The 25243-nt window shown below is 42.7% G+C and overlaps 1 protein-coding gene across 1 annotated transcript; it reads right to left on the bottom strand.

The window, feature by feature from the left end:
• Positions 1 to 380: 380 nt before the first annotated feature.
• Positions 381 to 23268, bottom strand: LOC124307988 (uncharacterized). The gene is made up of 37 exons (XM_046770241.1): positions 22818 to 23268; positions 22448 to 22741; positions 21860 to 22245; positions 21487 to 21711; positions 21096 to 21397; positions 20672 to 21005; positions 20325 to 20565; positions 19745 to 20148; positions 19148 to 19369; positions 18739 to 19040; positions 18307 to 18640; positions 17994 to 18224; positions 14812 to 14968; positions 14415 to 14744; positions 13925 to 14298; positions 13568 to 13792; positions 13178 to 13479; positions 12754 to 13087; positions 12409 to 12649; positions 11449 to 12239; positions 10933 to 11154; positions 10525 to 10826; positions 10093 to 10426; positions 9768 to 10007; positions 8441 to 8628; positions 7662 to 7743; positions 6104 to 6179; positions 5602 to 5900; positions 5246 to 5467; positions 4378 to 4682; positions 3969 to 4302; positions 3099 to 3336; positions 2568 to 2941; positions 1737 to 1958; positions 1329 to 1636; positions 901 to 1234; positions 381 to 816 (listed from the first exon to the last, which is right to left on the bottom strand). Exons 1-37 carry the CDS (start codon positions 22973 to 22975, stop codon positions 581 to 583), a joined length of 10503 nt encoding a protein of 3500 aa, XP_046626197.1. The 5' UTR covers positions 22976 to 23268; the 3' UTR covers positions 381 to 580.
• Between the last annotated feature and the right edge of the window lie 1975 nt (positions 23269 to 25243).

Here is a 25243-nt window from a genome sequence, read left to right as displayed (position 1 = left end):
CTCCACGCCGGTTCTGACCAGCCAACCACCGCAGTCAGAATAGTTTGAGGAGCTTGAGAGAAACAAATATGACCGGAGTTTATGAGAAATATGGAAAAAGTACAACTGCAGTAATAATAATCATAAGAGGAAATAATCCCCCAGACGGAGACCTCCCCGCGGTCAGTAGGAGTAGGATACTTTATCGATAATATTTAACTCTTATACCTACCGTGTAACGCAACAAAGGATTCCATCCAATGGTTGTCAGATCATACATGTACGATGGATTCTCCTAGCTTGATCAGTGACACACAACGCATTACGACGAATGCTATGTATAGTTCACATTCTGTAATACAAATGTTTTCCATGTACACAATTTACAGGTTACTTCGATATTTATTCATATTTGTTTATTGATCGGGATTTGAGACATTTGCGCATTCTGCTCCCTCAAAATATTATTCAAACATTCAACCTTCCGAGTGAGTATTTGGTTCCTGTCTTACCTGATCTTGCACAACAGCCAGTTTTGTCGTGCTTCAAGAATATTTTACGTGACTGATGATAAAATATGGTCAATGAACAAATGAGATTATCAGGCTTTAGGTTTGCACGGTGGAAAGGATTGATGTTGTTCTAAACTTGACATCACTTTTCGAATCCATGACATGTGGGAGGGAACCTTGGTGTAAAGAGAGGTAGCGTTACCATTACAGGTTCCATCTCCACTCGACGGCCTAAAAGAGGTGCTCAAGACTCCCATGACGTACCACTTTCCGTCGTTTTCGAACACCAGACCACCCCCGCTGTCTCCTTCGCAGGCGTCCGTTCCTGGAATTTAATTGTAATTATACTTCCCTTCTATTCTGAGTTGTTACCTTGGAGTAAACATAAGTGGAAATCTTTTAGTATCACCGTTGCCGCTGCCAACACAGAACTTGTCGTTCCCTGTAAGCTCCAGGTTGTCTTCGTTGTTATTGGACATTTTGCACTCGCTGAGAGCTATGTAGGGGTTGTTTGTAGTCACAAGAGTTGCGGTCGACGGGCCGGTTCCTGTTCTACGAAATCCAGCCAGTCTTCCCACCATGCCGGATTTTAGTAGCTGCTCTTTGATACCCAAGACATCCATACATGCTGGAGTTGAAATACCAGACAGTCGAAACGGCTTCTGTAACTCGATGATCGCGATGTCGGAGCCATAATTACCGTTCAAGCCGGAATACTCGCAAGGGATGTGGATGCTTTTCACCTAAACAGGCCATATTAACGAATTACTACTCGGATAGTGTCGAGAAAAAAGGTATAATGTATTTCTGAAGGTGGATCGCAATTATGCTACTAACCGCAGCCTTCTGAACGATCCGTGAATCGTGGAGCGGAGAGTCATAATCGCGGAGCTTGTTTCCAATAATCACGTGAAACCTTTCAGGTAACTCAACCGTCTTCGAAATATCGTTATAAACGCAATGGGCGGCAGTCAACAAAATGTTGTTTTGGATTATCGTTGCACCGCACACGAACTCCTTGAGGTGCTGGGACGTTTTTTTCTGCTTGTACAACATCGCGTGCCATGGAAAATGTGGGAGATCGACGACGTTTCCATTTACCACGGTTCGAGTTGACTGCGCATTCAATATTCCGCACACTGGAACTGAATTCAACGGATACGTGATTACAATGATGTTAAAACGACCGTGTCAATGACTCGTTAACCATGTGAACGTCCTCAGTGAGACGCCGTAACCACCTACCTGGGAGGCAGGTAATCGGGTCGGGCTCCCATTCGCCGTTCAAGTTACACGTCACAGTTTTGCTGCTCGTCTTCTGAAGAGTCGAATCCACCTCGTAAGACGGTCGACATTCGAGTGAAGCCGTAGTGTTTGGTAGCACCGTAGAACCACACGGCGTCCCTTGATTCTGTCTATAACAAGTCGTTGTCATCGAAGTAGAGTCCAGTGAAGGGCAGGTGATTTCTATAAAATGCAAGTTAGAAGCCGATTTTTAATAGCCTGCTCCCTTCGCTGACAGTATCTTATCAATATACGTGCGTAAGGTGCCCCATTTCCGAACAGTGCGCTAAACGACGCAATTAGTTACCTAACCCATATTTCACACGCTGTCAGTGACACCTTCGTTTCTTCCTAAATCGTATTTCCCTTTACACATGCTTGAAAGAATGGCGTACGTTACACGTGCGAATAGGCGATACCTGACTCATGTGATCACAGCACTCGCTTTGGCTCATGCTGCAAATTTCACATTCATCGGCCCACATTCCGCACTTGTATCACAATGTACTATTTATTATCGTTTACATTTTTGTGAATAGCAAAAAACGATAGACTCTCGTAAAAATTTACAAATCCGACGTCTCAAGAGCGTCTCGTTCTCGGCCATTTACGGTGTAAATAGAATCGAACGGAACGTGCTTCGTTTTTCTGATGCCTATTACTTTACTACAGCTACCAAACTATGAAATGCAACTACCGGAGAATACGAATAATTTTTTGAATTAATCTTCCGAGGACTGAGGAAACGTAACGAAGCATGCTACGTTCTACATACGAAAAGCTTTAACCCACCGATGCAGGTGGGTATCGCTGACCATTTTCCTAGCTGCAGTCTACAAAAAACATCAGGGCTGCCATTCATTCGAAATCCAGGTTTGCAGCTGTATAACAGCTGACTCCCAGGTCCCAGTGCTGCGCCCTCTAGAAGACTGCAATCCGCGTTTGCCTCGCAGAGAGCCGGATGAAGTCTCCGTTCGCCATTGGTAGGCTGGGGTGGTACCCGACAAGATCCTGGCGGTATTCGGAAGTCAGTGGGGTCCATAGTGCTCGTCTTTGTCGTTGTCGCCGGCGTCGGCCAAGTTCTAGAAGTGGAAGTGCTCGGCGTCGGAGTTGGGGTCACAAACGGTCGTGGAGTATGCGATCCGTCGGGCGTTGGTAGTGGCGAACTGTTTCAAAACAAGTTGCATAACCGTACGGTGAGATCATAAACGATGAAGAATAGAGAGATGCGATTATTCATCCCACCTAGAACTACAAGGCTGGAGTAATTGATGCAAGGGTAAGAATAAAACCAGCCCATAAATACGCGAAGAAAAATCTTACACGTAGGAACCGCATCCCTGGTAAGACTTGTATCGCTCCAAATGGAAAATCACGTCTTGAATCCACGACATGTAAGTCGAGACTTTGGTGTAAAGCGAGTAAGAATATTTGTCGCACGTTCTTTCTCCATTGCTGATGTCTACGCCGAGACCAACGCTGACGATCCCCATAACGTACCACAAGTCATTTTTCTGAAACACCAATCCACCCCCACTGTCACCCTCACACACAGCCGATCCTGAAATCAACCAAATATTACGGCGCTCCATATTTCTATTACTTCCTCTCTTATTTCCAACAGTTTCACTCGTTAAATTAGCTCCAAATTCAGCCAAAGAACTTCATATGTAACTCCAGCTCTCGTTCTCTATGAGAAACCGTATCAGTGAACAGTTTTTTTTCCAACTATTTTTCGGAACCGCTACAGCATATTCGCTGTGAGTTTCCATGTACAGGGAAACTGTATTTACAGATGAAATATAAAACTGGATAGCATGCAATACTGAATTGAATTTGAAATTAGAAAGTTATCGATATCTGCACGTTTGTGATTATAATGATAAAAAAAACCATGTCGAAAAAACAAATTTCGACACTTGTAGAAATATCAACTTTCCAAATTAGAGTATAATTCAAGTGATTACTTATTTTAACGACTTCCGAAGAACTGTAGAGAAAAAAAACACCAAGTAAAACTGTGATTAATGGCACGGTTCTCGTCGAGATAGAGAACTGGATAACACAGAAAAAAAAAACTTTGACGAATTTGGAACTGATACAGAGTCAGCAACTATAAGAATTTCAAAAGTACCCCAAATATGGACCGTACTGACAAATGCGTGCCTAAATTGATCGGGAATCGTAACGCACCATTTGTATAACCGGCGCAGAATTTATCATTGCTGATGAAGACCTCAGCTTCAGCATTGTACTTCGAAGACTTGCACTGATTGTACGATATGTAAGGTAGCGTCAGAGTCTGCAGAACGGCACTCGTCTCGCCTGCGGCAGTCCTACCGAAACCGGCAACTTTTCCGGAAACACCAGGCTCCAGTGTCTGCTCACTGTACCCAGAAAGGTCTAAACAAGCGGGCTGAAGAATGCTGGACAATTCGAATGGCTGCTTAAGTTCCAGCAGCGCGATGTCGGTTGCGTAGTTTCCATTCAGTCCGTAATACTGGCAATGTGCGTAAACATTTTTCACCTGAAAAAAGATGACCTTGAACTTGATTAAAAAAATAATAGCAAAAGAGCCGAATACGACGCATTACGAACGAACCTCAGCCTGTCGAACGATTTTGCGATCATGCAGCGGGGAATCATAATCGCGGAACGTATTTCCAGTGAGGAGGAAGAGTTTCTCCGGGTCCTCCGTAGTCTTACTGTTCTCATTGTAGATGCAATGAGCAGCCGTCATCACCAGGTTGGTATGAATAATCGTCGCGCCACAGTGAAACTCCTTTTTGAGCCCTTGCCGCATGTTCCTCTCCTTGTAAAGGGTTGCGTGCCATGGAAAGTCGCCGACGGACGCCTTTTCTCCCTTGTGTACTAATGGGGTGTGGTTGGGTATTGCAACGCCACAAACTGAAAACATGGTGAAAGGAAATCGATTGTGAGATGAACCAAGAACCAAATATTAGTTAGCGATTTCTATCGATAGTGCGATCCCAGGATCAAGATCGTCGTTTTCGCTCGTGTCAATTTTTTTCATCATGATACGAAACAAACAACTTGATCGATTAATTTGAAATTTGAATAAAAAATTATCTACATCCAGACGATGTTACAGTAATTTTTTCAAACCTTTTTTGCATCCGGTTTCAAAATTACGAACGTACACACTTACAGAAAATTCGTAACTCCTACATTCTTAAGATCGTTAATTGAACTGTAAATTAAAATTTCAAGTAATTGAAAGACATTTTTAAGCATCTTTGTGTAATATTCAATCGCATGGGTTCGTTTACAATTTCTCCGTAAGTAGAATTCCAAAGGAACCACTGATTGTGATCGGCATATGTAGATATAATTATGCGCAGTTGAGCTTTACGCGAAAAAGAAAAGCTTTTCGGATCAACCGCTTATATAGATGAGAAAGCGATGAAAGTATTATAAATACGTGGCCAGCACAAATCGTAAGCTTATACTTGGTATGCATCTTATGGGGTCCGGTTCCCACGTTCCGTTCGAAGTGCACAAGATGATCTCTCTGCGACTCGTTAAGGAAGTCGTATCCGTCCTGTATCCCTGACGACAAGATACTTGGGCTCGTATACCCGGGGACACCGCAGAGTCGCAGCTCACCAACTTGCCCAAATGATAGCACGAAGCCGTCGTCGACGGGGAGTTCAAAGCGTTGCATTTTATCTCTGCAACATCATTCGATTAACGTTCATGTCCATCCGGTTGATCGACCGCTACTGCTGAGATGCTGCGTCACTTTTACACTCAACCATCGAACCCATTCTCAAATCGTACAACATTTGATTGAGATTGGACTCACCGATACATTCGGGAATTTCAGACCACGTTCCCTTGACTCCGCAGAACACGGCAGCGTTCCCATTTATCCTGTAGTTGGGTCTGCAGGTATAAATCAGCTGGCTACCAGGCTCGAGTTGAAGACCTTGAGGAACGTCGCATTCCCTGTTGCTGTCACAGAGTGTTCGATGAAGCTTCCACTGACCATTACTTGGTTGCGGTGGTACCAGGCAAGGCGATGGCCGTCTTAGACCTCCTGTTTCCGTGTCTCTTTTAGAACGGATGGCCGACTCGACGGTAGTCGTATAATTGACTACACCACTGTTCGAAATGATGGACGCATTTCAAATATGAACAATTCTGTTTTTCGGCAATGAGCCGGTGGCAGTTGATACGTATGAGTTCGATGACGATATGTCACGTGATAGAATAATCAAATCCTCATCTCGGCTGACGAATTAGCCTGTGTGGTTGTGTGTTGTGGACTGGATAAATATTTGAATCGAATTCTGATTTCCACTTACCCGCGATTCTTTTCGATGACATCGTTCGGTAGCGAATTTCCAACGACTTCTTGAGCATTATCGGATGCGAAGAGAACTGGACGCCGGGAATTGCCACCCGAAAATAAATTGTTTCATTAATTGAACAAAAATGCATCTAAACATTTTTTAATATATATTTTTGTCTTGCAAAAAATTGTATATGATGAAAATTGTAACACTGATAATACTCGTAAGCTCTGGAAGCATTGTTTGAATCTAACATATAAATTTCATAATATTAAAGACTGATCGAATTTAAAGAAAATTGTCAATGATTTTTATCGAAACGAGAAAATAATTCTTCATCTACTTAATTTCACATTTCATTCACGCTGCGTGTTGCACGTATGATAATGTGACTCAATATGCTCGCGCTTAACGCAACTTCCGTCACATCGTCGTCACATGTGCCGGCAAAAATTTTGCGGTTTCACTCGCATGACGTGTGTCATACATTAGTTAACTGGATTATAATCATGTGAAAATCAGTTTAGCTTTAGAGTCATTTTCCCGGCTAATCAGCATGAGGTCAACCGCTCGTTATTTAGTCACACAATTTATGAAAAGGAAGGGAGAATTACCAAACAATAGCAAAGTCATTAGTGCGAGTAGAAGCGATTATATATGAGGACGCGGGCGTTAAACGTGAGCCTGAAAATCCTCGTTGCAAAAAAAATTCGACGACGCGAATTGCAGGTTACTCGGAATCAGACTTTAGTCTGTATCACGGATTGGCTGACTGTGGAAGAGAATGAATATTTTCCTATGGTTGATATTCCTGAGAACCTTCTTTGTCAAGGATAAACGTCATCCGCCTGAGCGTATTGCGTAGATATTTCTCATCGGTCGCGAAGGACAACTCCGCACAACATGAATTTTCGTTGCTTTGTTACAGTGAGAAACACTGCTTGGCGTATCAACTTTGTTCAGATTCTTCAGTGACCTTAACGGCCATGGATCGAAAGAATCACAAACATGTTTCATTAACGCACTTAATTATAGGTATATAGAAACAACAAGCCATATTATCAAGAATATCGAAATTGAGAAAAAACCGGTTTCTACTTTCCCTGTAAGTATGTACAGCTATTAAATAAAGCACGCCTTGTCTGATTCGCATTAAACAAACAAAATAATTCTGTTGCCTGAACGGAAAACCTCTTCTTCATTCATCGATCTTTAAATCCGTTCAGTTCTCAGCGAGAGCGTTAATTGAAAAAAACCAATTCGCGTTTGAACAATAAATTCCATCGTCATGTTGCCACAACTTTCACAGCTATGTGATGAAATTGTTCGTTTTCAATTTCAACACAATTTTCATTAAACTTCGTTATTAGAAACATATTAATCTAGGTGAAATGATTTGTTCAGGACCTGAGCGAATTGGATCTTTTCCCAGTTACTGACGGTGCAGGTTGAATTCGGAAAGGATGAATGACTTTACAAGGATGATGACCCGCATTATAGATGCACCGAGTCGCATCGTGCACAACTATCTGTACCCACTACACTCAAAATCATGACGTCGATCACTCACCACAAATGAAAGTCAAAACTGCGGCACGTTTAACAGCGAATATCGCCGTCATTATAACTTCACATTCAATTATTAGTTGTAATCAACTGGAGTGTTTGTTGCGCGTTTGGGTCATCGCAGGAAACCTGTCCGGTAAGTCGGATGAGCAAAAACTACTACACGCTAACTTCGCACGCGTGCTGACCAGCCAAGCCAAGCGGTCGGCGTAGTCTGAAGAGATTGCGAGAAACAAGCATGGACGGACTTTACGTCGAAGAAAAAAAATACACAGAAGTACGTAATAAGAATAATCATCACAAAGAGGAAGAAATTCCCGGCGCAGAAAACTTCGCGTGGCCGATTCGACGCGCTCATGTGTGTAGAAAACTTCATGGCCGATAATGCTTATTTGTTACCGTGTTACGCAGTAAAAGAACTCACTCATCGAAATGTTTTTGGGAAATATATGTGGGCATAACGTGAATCTTCCAAGTCATGATCAATTGACGTAATTCTGTAACGTAGTAGGCAATATATAGTTTAAGCTTCGTATTAAAAATGTTTCCAAACATAAGTTTGGTTTTATTGGTTGTTACATATTAGGAAAGTTTCTTGTCCAGACTTCTCGAAGCGAGGATTCTCGGAAAATCTGGCCTTACTCGAGGCGAGACAAAAGTGTCGAGATATCGAGAAATCGCGTCTTGATTATACGTAAGTGTAGATACTGTATGCGAATTTTATTTAAAGATTGTTTCTATGGAGATACTGCAGGTACCTACTATTTACCCCTACATATTCACCCCGTAAGTGACGCTCAATGGCAAACGGTCATCCCTGAAATTGCATTTAGATTTAGCTCGATTACAAACAAGAAACAATTTTTTACTACCACTTTGGCCTCCGACGCAAAACTTGTCTTTTGTTGTGAGCCCCGAGCTGTCCTTGATACTGTCAGATATTCCGCATTCCGAATATGGCTTTTGATAGCCTACCGATGTAATAAAATATTATAAATTTTGGCTAAATGGGCAATCAATTAAACTTTTTCGGGATAGTTTTGGGAATTTTTTATAATCAAAGAGTGACCTGAACATATACGTGATATTAAAATTTTACCGAAATACATTATTATATTGTCGATGAATCACGTCTATGTCTATATAATTTTTTGCGAGACAACGCCAAAGGAATTGACGTAATCCAAGTTATTTAGCTATTTACACCGAATTTTATAATTAAGAATCGCACAGTTGTGTTCATATGCTATTTTCAGCTTGTTCGGTTGGCTATTTCACCTTTAATCGCATCGGTCGTTGGAGTCTTAGTCTTAGTCCAAGTATTAGAATATGTAGGTGTTTGTATGTCCTTTAAAAGCGTTTGGTAACACTGAAATTTACTGGTCTAATGAATTATTTTTTTCCGTGAACAAGTTCGCTACATTTTTCACACTCATAAAGCAATTCGAATTGAAATAGTAGTATTCAAGCTTTTGTTTATAATTTTGGTCGCTTGTTTCGCACCTTCAAAGGAAACGTGGTAGCTTACAAATATATGAATACAATGAATGTTCGTTGACATAGGACTAGTCCTAAAGTCTTAAATTGTCACTGAAGGTTATCGATTTTAAATCCGATTGACTAATTCGGCCGTTCGTGGACAACTGTTTCTTTTCGAGCGATCGCTTTATGTTCTTCACAGAAGGAAAGGGCAGGAGAATTCCGGACAATAACAAATTCTTATTTTCGCTTAAAGTGGCTGGCATATGCATTACAGCCATTCTGCCGTACTTGGAATACTTGAAGTTACTGGCGTCGAATCAACGTGTCATTTCGTCTTTATCCGTGTATTGTTCACAGGGTGTTGAATCCGCAAAAAAAACTAATCAATGAATGCGCCTTACTTGCGAGCCTTCAACCCTTTTATCTATACTGCACATTTATATTGGAGGTCAAGAGTTCCTTGTTAAACTTTTATCTATAGTTGTATGTACAAGTTGCAATCACAAACAAACTTGATAAGTATTTGGTATGTAATCTGTGCGCTGCCGTGCGACAAGTAGGTCTTGTCACGGCCCACTCATATTTTCCACCGTCTGATCTAAAATTTTGTAAATTCACGTAACCATTTATCGACCAGATCCACACGACGAGTAAGTCTCGTATGTTTGTAAACTGGTCATCACGCTCCGAATCCACGGCATGTGGGTGAGAACCTTGGTGTAGAGGGCGTAAGAGTTAGGTATGCAGGTTTTCTGGCCATTCAACGTACTCGCCCCTAAATTGACGCTCAAAACTCCCATGACGTGCCACTTTCCGTCACTCTGAAACACCAGACCACCGCCGCTGTCTCCTTGGCAAACGGCCGCCCCTGGAATTAATGAGATCGAATCAAATTTCTTCCTTTCTTGGCCTTTTTCGCGAAACTGAAAATTAGTAACCGTATATCTTGGTACCGTTTCGGCCTTTGCCGCAGAACTTATCGTTCGATATAAGCCCCACGTCTTCCTGGGTACCAACGGACATTTTGCACTCGCTGTAAGATACGTAGGAGATGTTCGTGGTCAAGAGGGTTGCGCTCGACAAGCCAGTTTCTGTTCCACCAAATCCAGCTATTCTTGCAGTCGTGCCAGGCTCAAGCAATTGCTCGTTGTTACCAACGACATCCATACAGGCCGGGATTAAGATTGCGGAGAGCTGAAATGACTCCCGCAACTCGAGGATCGCGATGTCAGAATTGTAATTACCGTTCAAGCCAAAATACTCGCAAGGGATGTGGATGCTTTTCACCTGAGCAAGAAACACAACCGTAACGTTACTACCCAAAATAACATCAAAACCTATGCAGGTATGTGTTTCCTGAGAAGGACCGCCATCATGCTACTAACCGCAGCTTTCTGTACAACCCGTTGATCGTGAAGCGGAGAGTCGTAATCTCGGAATTTGTTTCCCGTAATCACGTAAAAATTTTCAGCCAATTCAACCGTCTTGAATTGGTCGTCATAAACACAATGAGCGGCGGTGAGCACAAGGTTGTTTTGGATTATCGTTCCGCCACACTGAAACATCTTTGGACCTTCGGGCCGCTTCTCTTGCTTGTACAACGTCGCGTGCCACGGGAATTGTGAGATATCAGCGGGGACTCCACTCAACACGGTGGGGGTGAACTGAGTATTCGGTATTCCGCACACTGAAACCAAATTGAAAGAATGCGTGACTCCAACCTACTGAAAATACACCTTTTAAGTGCCTGTTAACAATACGATTGAGCTAAACTAGGCGCTGTCGCTGCTTACTTGGAAGGCAACTTATAGGGTTGGGCTCCCACTCGCCGTTCGCATTACATCTCACAAATTTACTGCCAGCTTTTGCAAGACTCGGATCTTCAGTATAAGCAGGTCGACATATGAGTGAGGCCGTGGTATATGGTAACGCTGAAGAGTTGCACGGTGTATAACTATTCGACCGATAGCAAGTCACTATCGTCGATGCAGAATCCAGCGAGGGGCAGGTGATCTCTGTAAAATATCCCAGTCAATTGCGCATTGAAGCAAATATTAAAGTACATCCTGTACCCTTTCCATACAATGTCTTGGAGATCTTTTTTTATTTTCATCAGAAATCGGGAAGAGTCACCAACTCTGGTTAGAATTAACAAATCGTTTGCTCTCATTCAGTGCGATTTCACGGTTTAGGGATCGCGGTCGTTCTCTCATATTCACATTGCGATTGTGAAAGTACAAGAATAAGAATTGGAATCTTTTGATTCCCCACAACATTCTATATTCAATGTACAACAAATTTTGACCCACCAATGCAGGATGGGATTGCTGACCAGTTTCCGTTCAATCCGCAGAAGACGTTTGAACTCCCGTTGATTCGAAACCCAGGTAAGCAACTGTATACCAGCTGACTTCCGGGTCCCAGTGCAGCACTCTCAGGAAGGCTGCAATCGGTTTTTCCATTGCAGAGAGCTGGATCAATCCTAAATTTCCCATTGGTAGGCTGTGGTGGTATCACACAGGGTACGCTTGGTGCACTTAGCGGCATTTGCATTTCAACCAAATCAGGAGTTGGCATCATCATCATCATCGGCGACTTTGCTGGCGACGGCGACGGCTCGACCGGTGTTATGGGATTGGCTACATTTGGCGATGATTGGACCGGTGTTATGGGATTGGCTACATTTGGCGATGATTGGAACGGTGTTATGGGATTTGCTCCATTTAGCGATGATGTTACTGGTGTTATGGGATTGGCTACATTTGGCGATGATTGGAACGGTGTTATGGGATTTGCTCCATTTAGCGATGATGTGACTGGTGTTATGGGATTGGCTACATTTGGCGATGATTGGAACGGTGTTATGGGATTGGCTCCATTTGGCGATGATATGACTGGTGTTATGGGATTGGCTACATTTGGCGATGATTGGAACGGTGTTATGGGATTGGCTCCATTTGGCGATAATCGGAATGATGTTATGGGATTGGCTCCGTTTGGCGATAACTGGAATGGTGTTATGGGATCGGCTAAATTTGGCGATGATTGGACGGGTGTTATGGGATAAGTGGTGTTCTGCGATAGTTGAATCCGCGGTGGGCTGTTTCAAGACAATAAAAACAACGACACAGTGAGATTTATGAAAATGAAAAAGACAGATAGTAGAAGAGAATTACTTTCATGTATTTCATCTAGAACCAAAAGGCTCAAATAACTCATGCAAAGCTGAGAATAAAATCAGCCATAAATATTGTGAAGAAAGAGCTTACATGTAGAAACTGCACACAGGGTAAGACTTGTATCGCTCCAACTTGAAGAAAACGTCTTCGATCCACGGTATGTAGGCAGATATCTTGGTGTACAGCGAGTAGGGATTTTCACCACAGTTCGTGCTGGTTGAATCCACCAAACTAGAGTGAAAGCCCACACTATAGATCCCTACGAGGTGCCACAGTCCGTTCTTTTGCACCACCAACCCACCCCCAGTATCCCAGTCACACACAGTCGTTTCTGAAATTATCAAAATTTTGCATGAGATCTTCCTCTGTTCCATTCACATGATTCCGTTGGTTGTGATTAGTACATACAGGCGTGTAGGATATTTATTTACGTACCGTTAGAATAAGCACCGCATAATTCATCATTCTTTATTATCACTTGAATCCCAGAGTCGTTGTACGGCGTTCTACACTCGCTGTTTGACACATGACTGACTTCTACAGTTTGAAGTATCGGGCGAGATGCTGTGACGGAATTTATACCGAATCCATCGATCTTTCCTGGGACGCCGGATTCGAAAACTAGTTCACTTTGCCTCGAGTCGTCCAGACAAACGGGAAGTATTTTAGTCGCGAACTGAAATGGCTCCGACAACTCGATCAGCGCTATGTCCGAGGTATCGTTGGGCAAAAGGTTGGAGTTCTCGCAATTTCTGTACACATTTTTCACCTGGCAAATGAAAATTGAACACCGTTAAGAATATAAGTGCATTGGGCACTTAAATAGAACCAGAAAGAATACGAAAATGATCACCACCACCTTGTGAACGATCCACGAAACGCTGTGGAGATCACTCAGATCCCGATAAACATTTCCCGCAGTGACTCGAAGACGCCCAAGGTTTTCGGATGCCCCTGATGTTCTTTCCAAAACACAGTGAGCTGCGGTCAGCACGAAGTTGGGCCGAATAATGGTCGCACTACACCGGAATGCGTGCTGGACTCTCCCTTCGGAGCTGATTTCCGTCCAAAGATTGGCGTGCCAAGGAAAACCCCCAGTTTCTACAGAGATACCGTTTACTGTCTCCTGCTTCCGACCGGAACGATCATCCAGTCCGCAAACTGAAATCGCAGCGTGCAGTTAAGATGTTTATAACAACAGTGAAAAGAACTTTGATACTCCAATTTCAATTTTCAATCGACATCATACTTGGGCGGCATGTAATTGGCTCCGGCTCCCACCTTCCGTTCTGATTGCACTCAACATCTTGTTCAACAACGGTCGGCACTGGGTTCGATTCCAGTCCATAATTTACCCGGCACGTAACCTTCGCCTTTGTACGGGGCAAAATGGAGTTCTGACAGCTGACGCGCTTCCCAAGACGGGAACAAGTAGCCGCCCTTGAAACTGTGTTCAATGGTGTGCATGTGGTGACTGAAACATGTCCTGATGGTCAAAGAAGACGTGAACTCACGCGGAGACTAAGCGATAGTCAAAAGCAATGAGTTTGCATGTTTTCGCCGTTTAACACTCAAATTCCTGCAGTCAAGCTTATGGAATACCCACCGATGCACTCGGGAATCGGTGACCAATTTCCTCCGGCTCCACAATAAACGTCGGCGCTTCCTCTGACTCCGAAATCTGTATCACACGAATATACCAGCCGGCTACCAAGCCTCAACGCGATACTCTGAGGAATATCGCAGTCTTCGTTGCCCGGGCAAAAATCACGATGAAGCCGCCACTGCCCGTTCGGAGGCTGCGCCGGCACAATGCAGGACGAGTAATTCAATGTCCTGATCGTTGAAACTCCCAGCGATGTCGACGGTGTCAATGGTTTCGAATCCCCGCTGTCGGATGCAATTGCCGGCACCCTGTTCATCATTGGACGCCTGACTTTGTATATAACCTTACGACGCGTTGGCTTTGTTTCTTTTTTGCTAGATAATGATCAACAATAGTTGAGGTGCTGCTGCTAGATCGCGTATTCAAAGTATTTCTGGACGCCATTGAATTTGTAGCACTAAAATATACAAAAAGACGTTAATTCAATTACCCAGGCAAAGTTTCAGGCTGTTCGACGTAATGATTTTCCGCCTCGTCATCAATTCTCACGTGAATTAACAACTCGCGTTTCTGCGAAGGTTTCGGACACTCCGCAAGGAGTTCGTCGCTGTTGTCGAGGCAATCCTTGACGCCGTTGCAAACCGTATCCTGGTTGACGCAGGCACCGTAATCGCAGCGGAATGCCGACTTCGAACAAATCCGTTCTGGCTTCGAGCATTCGGACCGAGTCTCGTCGCTCTGGTCCGAACAGTCGGCTGTTCCGTCGCACAGATATTGATCCTCGATGCACTCACCGTTTCGACACTCAAATTGGCCGTCCCTGAAGGTATTTCACAATTAGAAAATCTCAATCCGCGGTGCAACATCGATTTGAACGTGGGTCTTACTCGCAAATCTTCTGAACGTCGACGACCTCAACCAGGGCCTTGCTCTTGGCGACGGCGATTTTGGTAATGCAATCAGGCCTTGCAAAGCTGAGGAGAAACGCTGCATTTAAATGCAGGGCGAAATAGAATATCTTCACCGTCATCGTCGCAGACAATTAGCAGGTTCGGCAAGGCGACAATCCGCCGCGACGTTTTGAAAAGCGAAAAGTACCGTCGTTCGGTGGTAATACGGTCAATTTTACTCAAACAATGAACCGTATTTCGATACGAGACTAAGATTCCTGTACTTATGTAGTTATGGATTACTACATTGACCTGACGTGTTTATATACAGTGCGATTTTGCAATGCCTACGCAAACTACTGCTGCCGTTTATCTACTGACCAGACTCTTTATGCGAAACTCTTTATAACTGCCCCAAACCGACACTTACACACAAAACACGCAACCCGTGTATGAACGAATTAACGAAGGTTCATGTTAGAATACCGGTTTTCGAATATTCTCAGTAGCAAACGAAAATAAGTTTCGAAATAGAATTTCAAACTTACATGGCCCATGAAGAATCATCTTTCGGTTGAGATAAAAAAAAGAAACTGAAAGCGGGGAAAAATTCTCCTTCAATTCCTTCAGCTCGCCGTAAACTTCGTTCGGTCAAATCGTCTGAATTTATAATGTATTTTCAAGAGGGCATGATTATAGCCATCGCTTTAATAAAATCTTAAATTTTGACGTGCCAAGAATCTGTGAATTTTTTTTTTCTCTTTAATTTGTCAACATTTTCTGTAGTCAAAAAATGTTCTGACGCATGCGTCCTTCAAGTTTTACCGAACTTGCAGCATCGATAAATCTATCTATTAAGATGTGAGTATTTGTATCTTTTCGCAACAAAGCGCCGACGTAATTAACGTAATCCAAGTTATATAGCTATTCACATCAAAGTTTAAATTTCGGAATTGCATGAGAATGTTGAAATGCTGATGTCAGATACAGCGACTCTGGCTAGTACAAAGTACTCTTCGATTAGTTATTTCACCTTTAACCGCGTCGATGACATACATAAAAAATTTTTACCTTGACATTTTCGATGCCTATATTACATGAGATATAACGCACTTTTTTGGTGCGATACAATATACATCATGCTCAACACTGTGTCTATTTAAACTCACCGATTACAATTTTATGCAAGCTCCACCAGATTCGTGAGTCCCCATGCACGTGATCCACAGTATTCCGCATAGGTGTATACACCTACAGGTAGAGGCGTTAACGTATGAACCGGTTTTTATATCCTAAAGAATTTGATGAGCCAAAAATAAATAATCGTTATTAATTTTTTTACGACGTAGTTATCGTATATTGAATGTTCATCATATCAATATTTTCGTAAGCTACGATCGGACGTTTTACGTGAAAGAATAAAGAAACGTTTGACTCATAAATGAAATGGCTTGGATAACAATGTTTTGCTTCGAATCGCTTCAAAATCAGGAAAACCCAAGTGGATTGTTTCGTTATTATTCTACGGTGGCTAATTTCAATCAGGAACATTATTTCCACGATTCCACATGAAAACTTTTTTCCGTCATGTCGGCATCGTTAAATATTTAATTTTACAACACGGCACCAATATTACTAGTAATACTGGATTGGCCTGCACTATAAAACATTTGTTGGAATGAACTACCACATGATCTCACATTTTCAGCGCTCACGCAACAATCTTACTGGAGAAATATAGCGGGAATAACCCAATTACTAGTGTTAATTCCCCAATACTCCCATATTCGCACAAATCGAGACACCATACAATCGTACTGCACGCAGGTGGTGACTGAATCCACTCATCCTCAGCCGCAGAACTCAGGATCAAATATCCGGGGATTTCCGCAGTCAGTGACGCGTCTGGACCGCGGTTTTCCGCATCTGCTCACGCCGGCGAGGTAGCTGCATTTTGAGCCTCTCATTGTCTCCCAACCTTCCGTTTTCAGCCTCAGCCACACTCTTCAAATGTTCAAATCGTCAGCCGTCAGTTAGCTGTGAAATTGTACGAATCGTATGATTACCCGTCCAGCGGCATAACCCCAGCTTTCGGTTTCGGGAAAACCTCACTAAGCCTAGGTTTGCTTCCTTTCCGTGCGTAATAGAAGCAGTTCAGCACGTGCTAAGCTTTTTCAGGCCTAAGACGTTGATTGTAACAAATCAAAGTTGAACTTCATTGAATTATTTATTCAAATTAGGTGTTATAATGTAATAAACTACGCTTAATGTTATGTAGATAATATCTTGGATATGTAGGTGATGAAAAAAGTGCCGTAGTAAATTTCCAACGTTTCGGATACGGTATGGGACCTCCTCAGGGAATTTATTTTTTAACAAAACAAAGGAAAAATATGTATTTATACAATCCGCTATCACGCACAGCAACAGTAGATCAAATGATGGACATAAATTAAGTAACCCAACTTAACAAGATGTCAGTCAAAGATAAGACTCATACAACGGCGCAGCCTCATTTCTCCCGTAGAATATTCAAATTGCGGATTTATAACTAATAACGACCCAAATAGAATTTTTACATCAATTTCACATGTGTTCCTGTTTAGGCACATATGAGGAGGAACGTACTGACTCAATATTTACAAGTAAGTCAATGATAAGGCTCGCATAGTCTTCCATCTCAGGTATCAAACTTGAAAGGTAAATCAGATACATATCATTCATTTTGTCTTCATTCAATTCAATATTGTACATTTATGCAGATGACCTACGAAAATTTCGATTTATTCGTAGAACTTAGTCTACCGACGAAGATAAAACTTCTTTGTTTTCGCAGGATGAGAGCGTGTGTGGTGAAATTTCCAATATTCATAACCGTTTGACGAATCACGCATTCCTACAAAGAATGATATACCGTTCAATATGCGATTGTGAACCAAATGCTTCTGAATATATATTTCAAGGTAGGCGTTATACTAGTTCAACAGATTGAAAAGAATCGAATCGAGAATTTCCGATTGATTAAGAATCGAGACGGTTGGTACGTGCCTCTTTCGAATTATGTTCAAAAATTCAACTTTCTAGGCGTTAGGTAATTTTTTAGGCCATTACAAGTATTCGCAACTTCTCACCTGATCGATCATTGCTATATACATACATGCATAAATACTACATGCTACCGCACGACGGGTAAGTTTTGTCGCGCTCTAGGTGAGTCATGACATTCCGAATCCACGCCATGTGAGAGGAAACCTTGGTGTAAAGGGAGTAAGCTTTAGCGTCGCAGGTTTTCTCTCCGTTCGACGTATCTGCCTCTAAATTGACACTCAAAATTCCCATGACACTCCACATTCCATCACTCTGAAATACCAGACCACCACCGCTGTCTCCTTGGCAAACAGATCCCGTCCCTGGAAATTAATTGAAATCAGAACTTCTGCCTCCGGCGCACATTTTCTAAATAACATATAAACAGCAATTTGCTTGTATAACCGTCTCGATTCCCGCCACAGAACTTGTCCCTTCCAATAAGCACTTTGTTATCCTCAGTAACGGCGGACATTCTACATTCGCTATACGATACGTAGGGGATGTTCGTAGTCAAGAGAATCGCGCTTGACAAGCCACTTTCTGTTCTACCAAATCCAGCAAATCTTCCGACTGAGCCGGTTTCCAGCAACTGATCGTTGTTATCCAAGATATCCATACAAGCCGGGATTACGATACCGGACAGCTGAAACGGCTCGCGCAACTCCAGGATCGCGATGTCGGAATCGTAATTGCCCGCGCGTCCAGAGTACTCGCAAGGGACATAGATGTTTTTCACCTGAGCAGAAAGGGCCGAATAGTTACTGCTAGAAATGACATGAAAAATAATACAGGAATGCATAATCCGTAACGAAGGATCGCCGTTACGCTACTAACCATTGCTTTCTGAACTATCCTCTGATCGTGATTCTTAGAGTCATAATCCCGGAACTTGTTTCCGGTGACCACGTGAAACTTTTCAGACTTCTGAACCGTCTTATATGTTTCATCATAAACGCAATGAGCGGCGGTCAGTAGAAGATTGTTCTGGATTATCGTGGCACCGCACTGGTACTTTTTAGGATCCTGAAACGGTATTTCTTGTTTGTACAATGTCGCGTGCCATGGAAATTGTGTGATATCAGCCGATGTGCCGTTCACTACGGTCGGAGTCAATCGGGTGTTTGGTATTCCACACACTGAAACCAAATTCAAGGATCATGTGATTTACAGGAAAATCTGAAATGACCGTTTCGATCGGGTATCGACGATGTGATCGTCCAGGGTTGGACGTCGTATCGCCTACCTGGAATGCAGGTAATCGGGTTGGGCTCCCACTCGCCGATCATATTGCACTTCACAGTTTTACTGCCAATCTTCGATAGACTCGGATCCTCCTTGAAAGCAGGGCGACACGAGAGTGAAGCCGAGGTGTTTGGTAGAACTGAAGAACCACACGGCGTCCAACTATTCAATCGATAGCAAGTCACCATCCTTGAAACAGACTCCAGAGAGGGGCAGGTGATCTCTGAAAAATGACTCAGTCAATTATACGTTAGAAACAGTTATTTAATTGCCTGCCCCTTTACCCTACAATGTCTCTTTGACATTTTTGTGATTCGTGAAAAAATAGCACAAGGATCCGCAGCTGTGATAAAAATTGAGAAATCAAATATTCTCGTTCATTGGTGATTCAAGATATTGAGATGTGTCGTTTTTGCGTATTATATTACGTATAGGAGAAAACGAACCACAAACTTTATGTTTCTCATGCTCATTTCTTTATTATGGCTACCAAACTAAGCAATACAATCATGAAAGAATAAGAAAAACCTTTTGATCCGCTGAAGAAAGAGGAAAAGTAGTATATCACGCTACGTTCTATAAAAGGAAGATGACCCACCAATGCAAGTGGGTATAGCTGACCAGCGTCCTTGCCGTCCGCAAAAAACGTCAGGACTACCCTTGATTCGAAATCCATTTAGGCAACTGTATACCAGCTGACTTCCGGGTGCCAGAGCAGCACCCTCAGGAATACTGCAGTTCTTGTTCTCCTCGCAGAGAAGCCTCCATTCTCCATTGGCAGGCTGCGGTGGTACCAGACAGGATATGTCTTCTACATTTTCCGGCATTGGTATATTGAAGGGCTTCGGAGTGGTGGTGGTGGTCGTCGTTGTCGTCGTCGTCGTCGTGGTCGTGGGTGGTGGCGTTGGCGTTGGCGTTGAAGTAGTGGTCATACCCCATGTAGCGTTCCACGTAACGAACGGTGGTACAGTCGACGGTGCAGTGGTCGTTAGTACTGATGGACTGTTACAAGATAACTTGCATAATTGTAGAGTGAGGTGTAGATTTCTTTACAGAATAAAATGAGCAATAGAGAAATACGTTGATTCATTTAATTCATGTAGAATTCCAAGGCCGAAAGTAAATAATGCAAAGATGAGAGTAAAAACAGCTTTCGAAAGCACGACCAAGGAGCTTACATGTAGAAACTGCACACAGGGTAAGATTTGTATCGCTCCAATTGAAAGAAAACGTCTTGAATCCACGCTGCGTAGGCGGAGATCTTGGTATACACTGAGTACGGATTGTCATGACAATTTGTGCCGGTTGTTGGCACCGAAGTAGGGCGAAGACCCACGCTGTAAATTCCCATCAGGTGCCATAGTCCGTCTTTTCGCACCACCAACCCACCCCCCGTGTCCCAGTCACAGACAGTCGTTTCTGAAATTAACAGAATGCTCTGTATCATCCGTTCCTGTCACATTCACATGATATTAATAATTGAGATCAGGATAGTTATGTATGATATACTTAAGTATGTCCTTACCGTTTGAATAAATACCGCAAAACTCGTCATTGTTGATTACCACTTCGCCTCCATATCCACTATACGACATTTTGCACTCGTTGTTGGACACATGAGTGACTTTCAGAGTTTGAAGTATCGGGCTAGACTCTTTAATAGAGTTTCTACCGAATCCATCAATCTTTCCTATAACACCATTTCGGAAAGCTTCTTCACTATGGCTCGAGATGTCTAGACAAGCGGGAAGAACTACAGTCGATAATTCGAAGGGCTGTGACAGCTCGATCAGCGCTATGTCCGAGGCGTAACTGTGCACCAGGCCGAAGTACTCGCAATATCTGTACACGTTTTTTACCTACCAAACCAAAATTAAGTACTATTAAGTATACGGAACATTTGGGTAGTAAAAAATGGTTAGGGGGTATGCAAAACGGATCATCAGAACCTTCTGAACGATCCATGGAATGTTTGTGATATCATTTGGATCCCGATAAACATTTCCCGCGGTGACCCGAAGACGCGCAGGGTTTTCGGGTGCCCCTGATGTTTCATCGAGGACACAGTGAGCTGCGGTCAGCACGAAGTTGGACTGAACAATGGTCGCACTGCATCGGAACTCGAGCTCGGGTCCTCTGGGAGAGGTGATTTCTTTCCAAAGATTCGCGTGCCAAGGAAAACCCCCAGCTTCTACAGGAACCCCGTTAACTGTTACCTGTTTCTGTCCAGAACGATTTTCCAAACCGCAAACTGAAAGCGTGACACAGATTTGCTATGTGTATAACAAGGTGAAGAGCTACGATTTTTTAACGGCTGGTAGTTGTTAATTGACATCATACTTGGACGGCACGTTATGGGCTCTGGCTCCCATCTTCCGTCCAAACTGCATTCGACATCCTGTTCAACGAGGGTCGGCACGGGATTCGATTCCAATCCATAATTCAATCGGCACGTAACCGTCGCTGTTGTGAGTGGAAGAATGGGGGCCAGGCAGCTGACGCGCTCCCCAAAACGGGAACAAGTAGCTGCCCTTGAAATCGAGTTCAAGGGAGTGCATGTGCTAGCTGAAACATGTCCCCATTGTCAATGAAAGCGTCAGCCATATAGAAACTAATTCATAACTAAGCGATAGTCGAACCAATTAGTTCTCGCAAGTTCTCGATCTCGTCTTCATTGCATCCAAGACCACATGCACAAAGTCGATGTACCAACCTATGCAAACGGGAATTCGCGACCACTTTCCTCTGGATCCACAATAAACGTCGGTGTTTCCCTTGGCTCTAAAACCTGCAGCACATGAGTATACCAGCTGGCTACCAGGCTTCAACGTGACACCCTGAGGAATGTCGCAGTCTTCGTCGCCCTGACAAAATCTTCTATGAAGCCTCCATCGTCCATTTAGGGGCTGCGACGGCACAATGCAGAACGAGTACATCAGTAGTATCAATGGATCTAAATCGCTGAAGGGGGTCAGCGCTGTTGACGGTTTCGATGGCCTCGGACGTATGTGGCCTATGAGTAACGGCGGCGGTCTTCCTCTCGTTTGATCCCTGATTTCGTACAGAGCCTCACCACCCGTTGGCGTTATATCTCGATAGCTAGATAGGAAATACCAATTATTCAGCGACTGCTGCGAGATCGTATGCGATAAAATCATTGCTCTAGATTTTGAATTTGCGAATATGAGCAATGGACCAGGAATCCCAATCCTTTCCTTCTTAATTAAAATTTCGACCCAACGTGTTTGACCGCAAGAACCAAAACAATGTCATCGCCAATAATAGCAGCAAATAATCGTACTTTTCTAAGTCATCAATTCTCAAGTAAACCGGACGCCTGCGCCGCGATGGAGGTTTCGGACACTCCTCAAGGAGTTCGTCGCTGTTGTCGAGGCAATCCTTGACGCCGTTGCAAACCGTATCCTGGTTGACGCAGGCACCGTAATCGCAGCGGAATGCCGACTCCGGGCAAGTCAGTTCTGGCTTCGAGCATTCGGACCGAGTCTCGTCGCTCTGGTCCGAACAGTCGGCTGTTCCGTCGCACAGAAATTGATCCTCGATGCACTCACCGTTTCGACACTCGAATTGCCCGTCCCTGAAAAAATTATGCAATTACCGAAATCTCCATCTCCGATGCAGATATACAATACGGACCCAAACGTGTAACTCACCTGCAAATTCCATGTTCCTGGTTTAATTCAGAGATGATATTCCCGTGGTCAACGATGATTTGAGGACTGCATTGAGGCTCAGCGAGACTGACGAGAAACGCTACAGCATTCAATTGCAGCACGCAATAGAATATGTCAATAGTTATCTTCGCAGACATTTAGTAGATACAGCTAAAACGGTAAACAATCTGACCCGACGCTTTGAAAGCGAAAACTACCGCTGTTCAGTGGTCAGAGTAAATATTACAAGAGACGAGGATGTTGCAACGATCGGCTTCAGAAGCGTGAGTGCACGTGAGGTAGGTTCGTGTTAATACAAGCCGCACATTTTCATCTTCTGTACAATTTTGCAACGTCTACTCGAATTGCTGGTAGTCTACTGATCAGGGTTTTTGTTTAAAGCTCTTTGTTGCTACATCAAAACAAATAGGTATATATGACATGCAATTTACGCAGTCTTGTCATGAATATATTAATGCGACTGACTAAATTATACCGGTTTTTGAAATCTCCAGTAAATAAAATCGAACGTTGAATCATCCGAAACTTTCATGGTATATTAGACAATTAGATAAAAAGAAGAAACTGAAGTTGATAGAAAAGAAATTTTTTTTTCAACATTCTTTTCAGCTCGTCATTATCTTGAACCAATTAAACCATCTGAGTTTATTATGCATATCCCCGTAGGCGTAGCATTGATAGCTCACTGTTATGTTGAAATTGTAAAAATTTTTTTTCCAAATATAGAAAATCCACGTTAGATGCAAATTATCTATTGCTCAACTACCGCAGCCGAAGTGAAATTCCTATTATAACAATACTTGACGCGACCTTCGCTGGCTTCGTTCTACCGATTTAATTTACTTCCGGGACTTTGCGGATGCGATAGAATTTTTTTCCTTGATTTTGAAAATTTTATAAGATCGACAAATATTTTGACATATGCGTGACATCAAAGCTTTATCGAAATACTTGATTACATCTTCGATACGCCATTCATAAATACACAACCAGATGAACTTTCGTAAGTATACGACGCCTATAAATTGATGCAATTCAAATTAGCTATTTCACATTGAATTTTAAATTTGGGAATCGCCCGTCGATGCATATACACATTAGTTTCAGCTACCGCAGCCTTGGCTGATTTGAAACATTCTCGTTATATCGACTATTTCACGTTCAACCACGCCTGTGACACACAAAAAAAATTTTCACCTCAATATTTTCGGAGCGTATATGACCACGGTAAAGGTGGATTGTATAATACTCGCATGTATCTATTGACATTCATCTGACAAGTTGTCAAAATTTCAACACAGTTACACCTCCCACGCATCCGGTGCATGTGTTCTGCATACGCATATTCGTAGGCACGAGTGCGCAAACCGGTTTTTCAAATGTCCTTTAATTTCCGATGGTTATCTCGTGGTTTCAATTTATTATTATCTGATTTTAATGAGGTGTATCTATGCGGATAAATTATGAAGGTTCCAATTCATTCGTGGAACTGAGCCTTTCAATAAACAAAGACCTCGTTCAATCGGCTTCGGTATCGATCTACGTAGATACGTTAATTTTCACGACAAATATGACCGTGGAGTCGAAAATTCGCAAATACGATAACACCAAGTCCATTGTACAGGGTGTAAAAAAATTATTAGTCCCCGTTTTACCAGATGAATCTCCAAGTCAAGATCGATGAAGATTCTGAAACATATACCCCCGCTAAATTGATCTTGATCTTGATTATCAACGACAAATGGGGTTGAAAAATTTTAAGATCCTGTATAATTCTATATGTATATTCGTCGAGAGGAACGAACGATTCTCTCAGGCATCATGCGTCGCAAACAACTCGTTCTCACAGAAAATGGTCTTTGAACGTATAAAAATATCTATAAATTTAGGACAAAATTACAAATCGGCATTCCACCGTATTGTGAAATTATTTAGTGAATTCTCTCTATCTGTCAGTTCAACGAGCAGTTTTTCGAGACTCGGGTTCATGAGTGACGATCTAACTGATAAGAAAAGCGCCTCCAAGACTAACAGATTCGGAAACATAGAAACCCGACAAATGTCAGCCCCACCATCACTTACGGGCACGAGTATTCAAACGATCTTGATATTTTAGTGACAGTGAAAAATATGGTTACAATAAATAGTCAACTGAGACTGATTCTTTTTAAAAACATCAACGGCAAAAAAATTAGAAGATAAATAGGTAAATAAATAAATAATTTTAACTGAAATTCTGTTACAAAAAAGTTCCACTTCGTATCAGCTTATACTATATTTTCATAAATGTTGTGTTCCAACAAAAGGTTAAAATCGTTTCAATACTCGTGCCTATGAACCATGCGGGTGCTGATATTCGTCGGGTTTCTATTTCTTTTGTTTTGTCACTCTGAAATACGCTTTTT

Source organism: Neodiprion virginianus, chromosome 6 (assembly GCF_021901495.1).
Source record: "Neodiprion virginianus isolate iyNeoVirg1 chromosome 6, iyNeoVirg1.1, whole genome shotgun sequence".
Lineage (NCBI taxonomy): Eukaryota > Metazoa > Arthropoda > Insecta > Hymenoptera > Diprionidae > Neodiprion > Neodiprion virginianus.
This window is presented reverse-complemented; position numbering and strand designations above follow the sequence as displayed.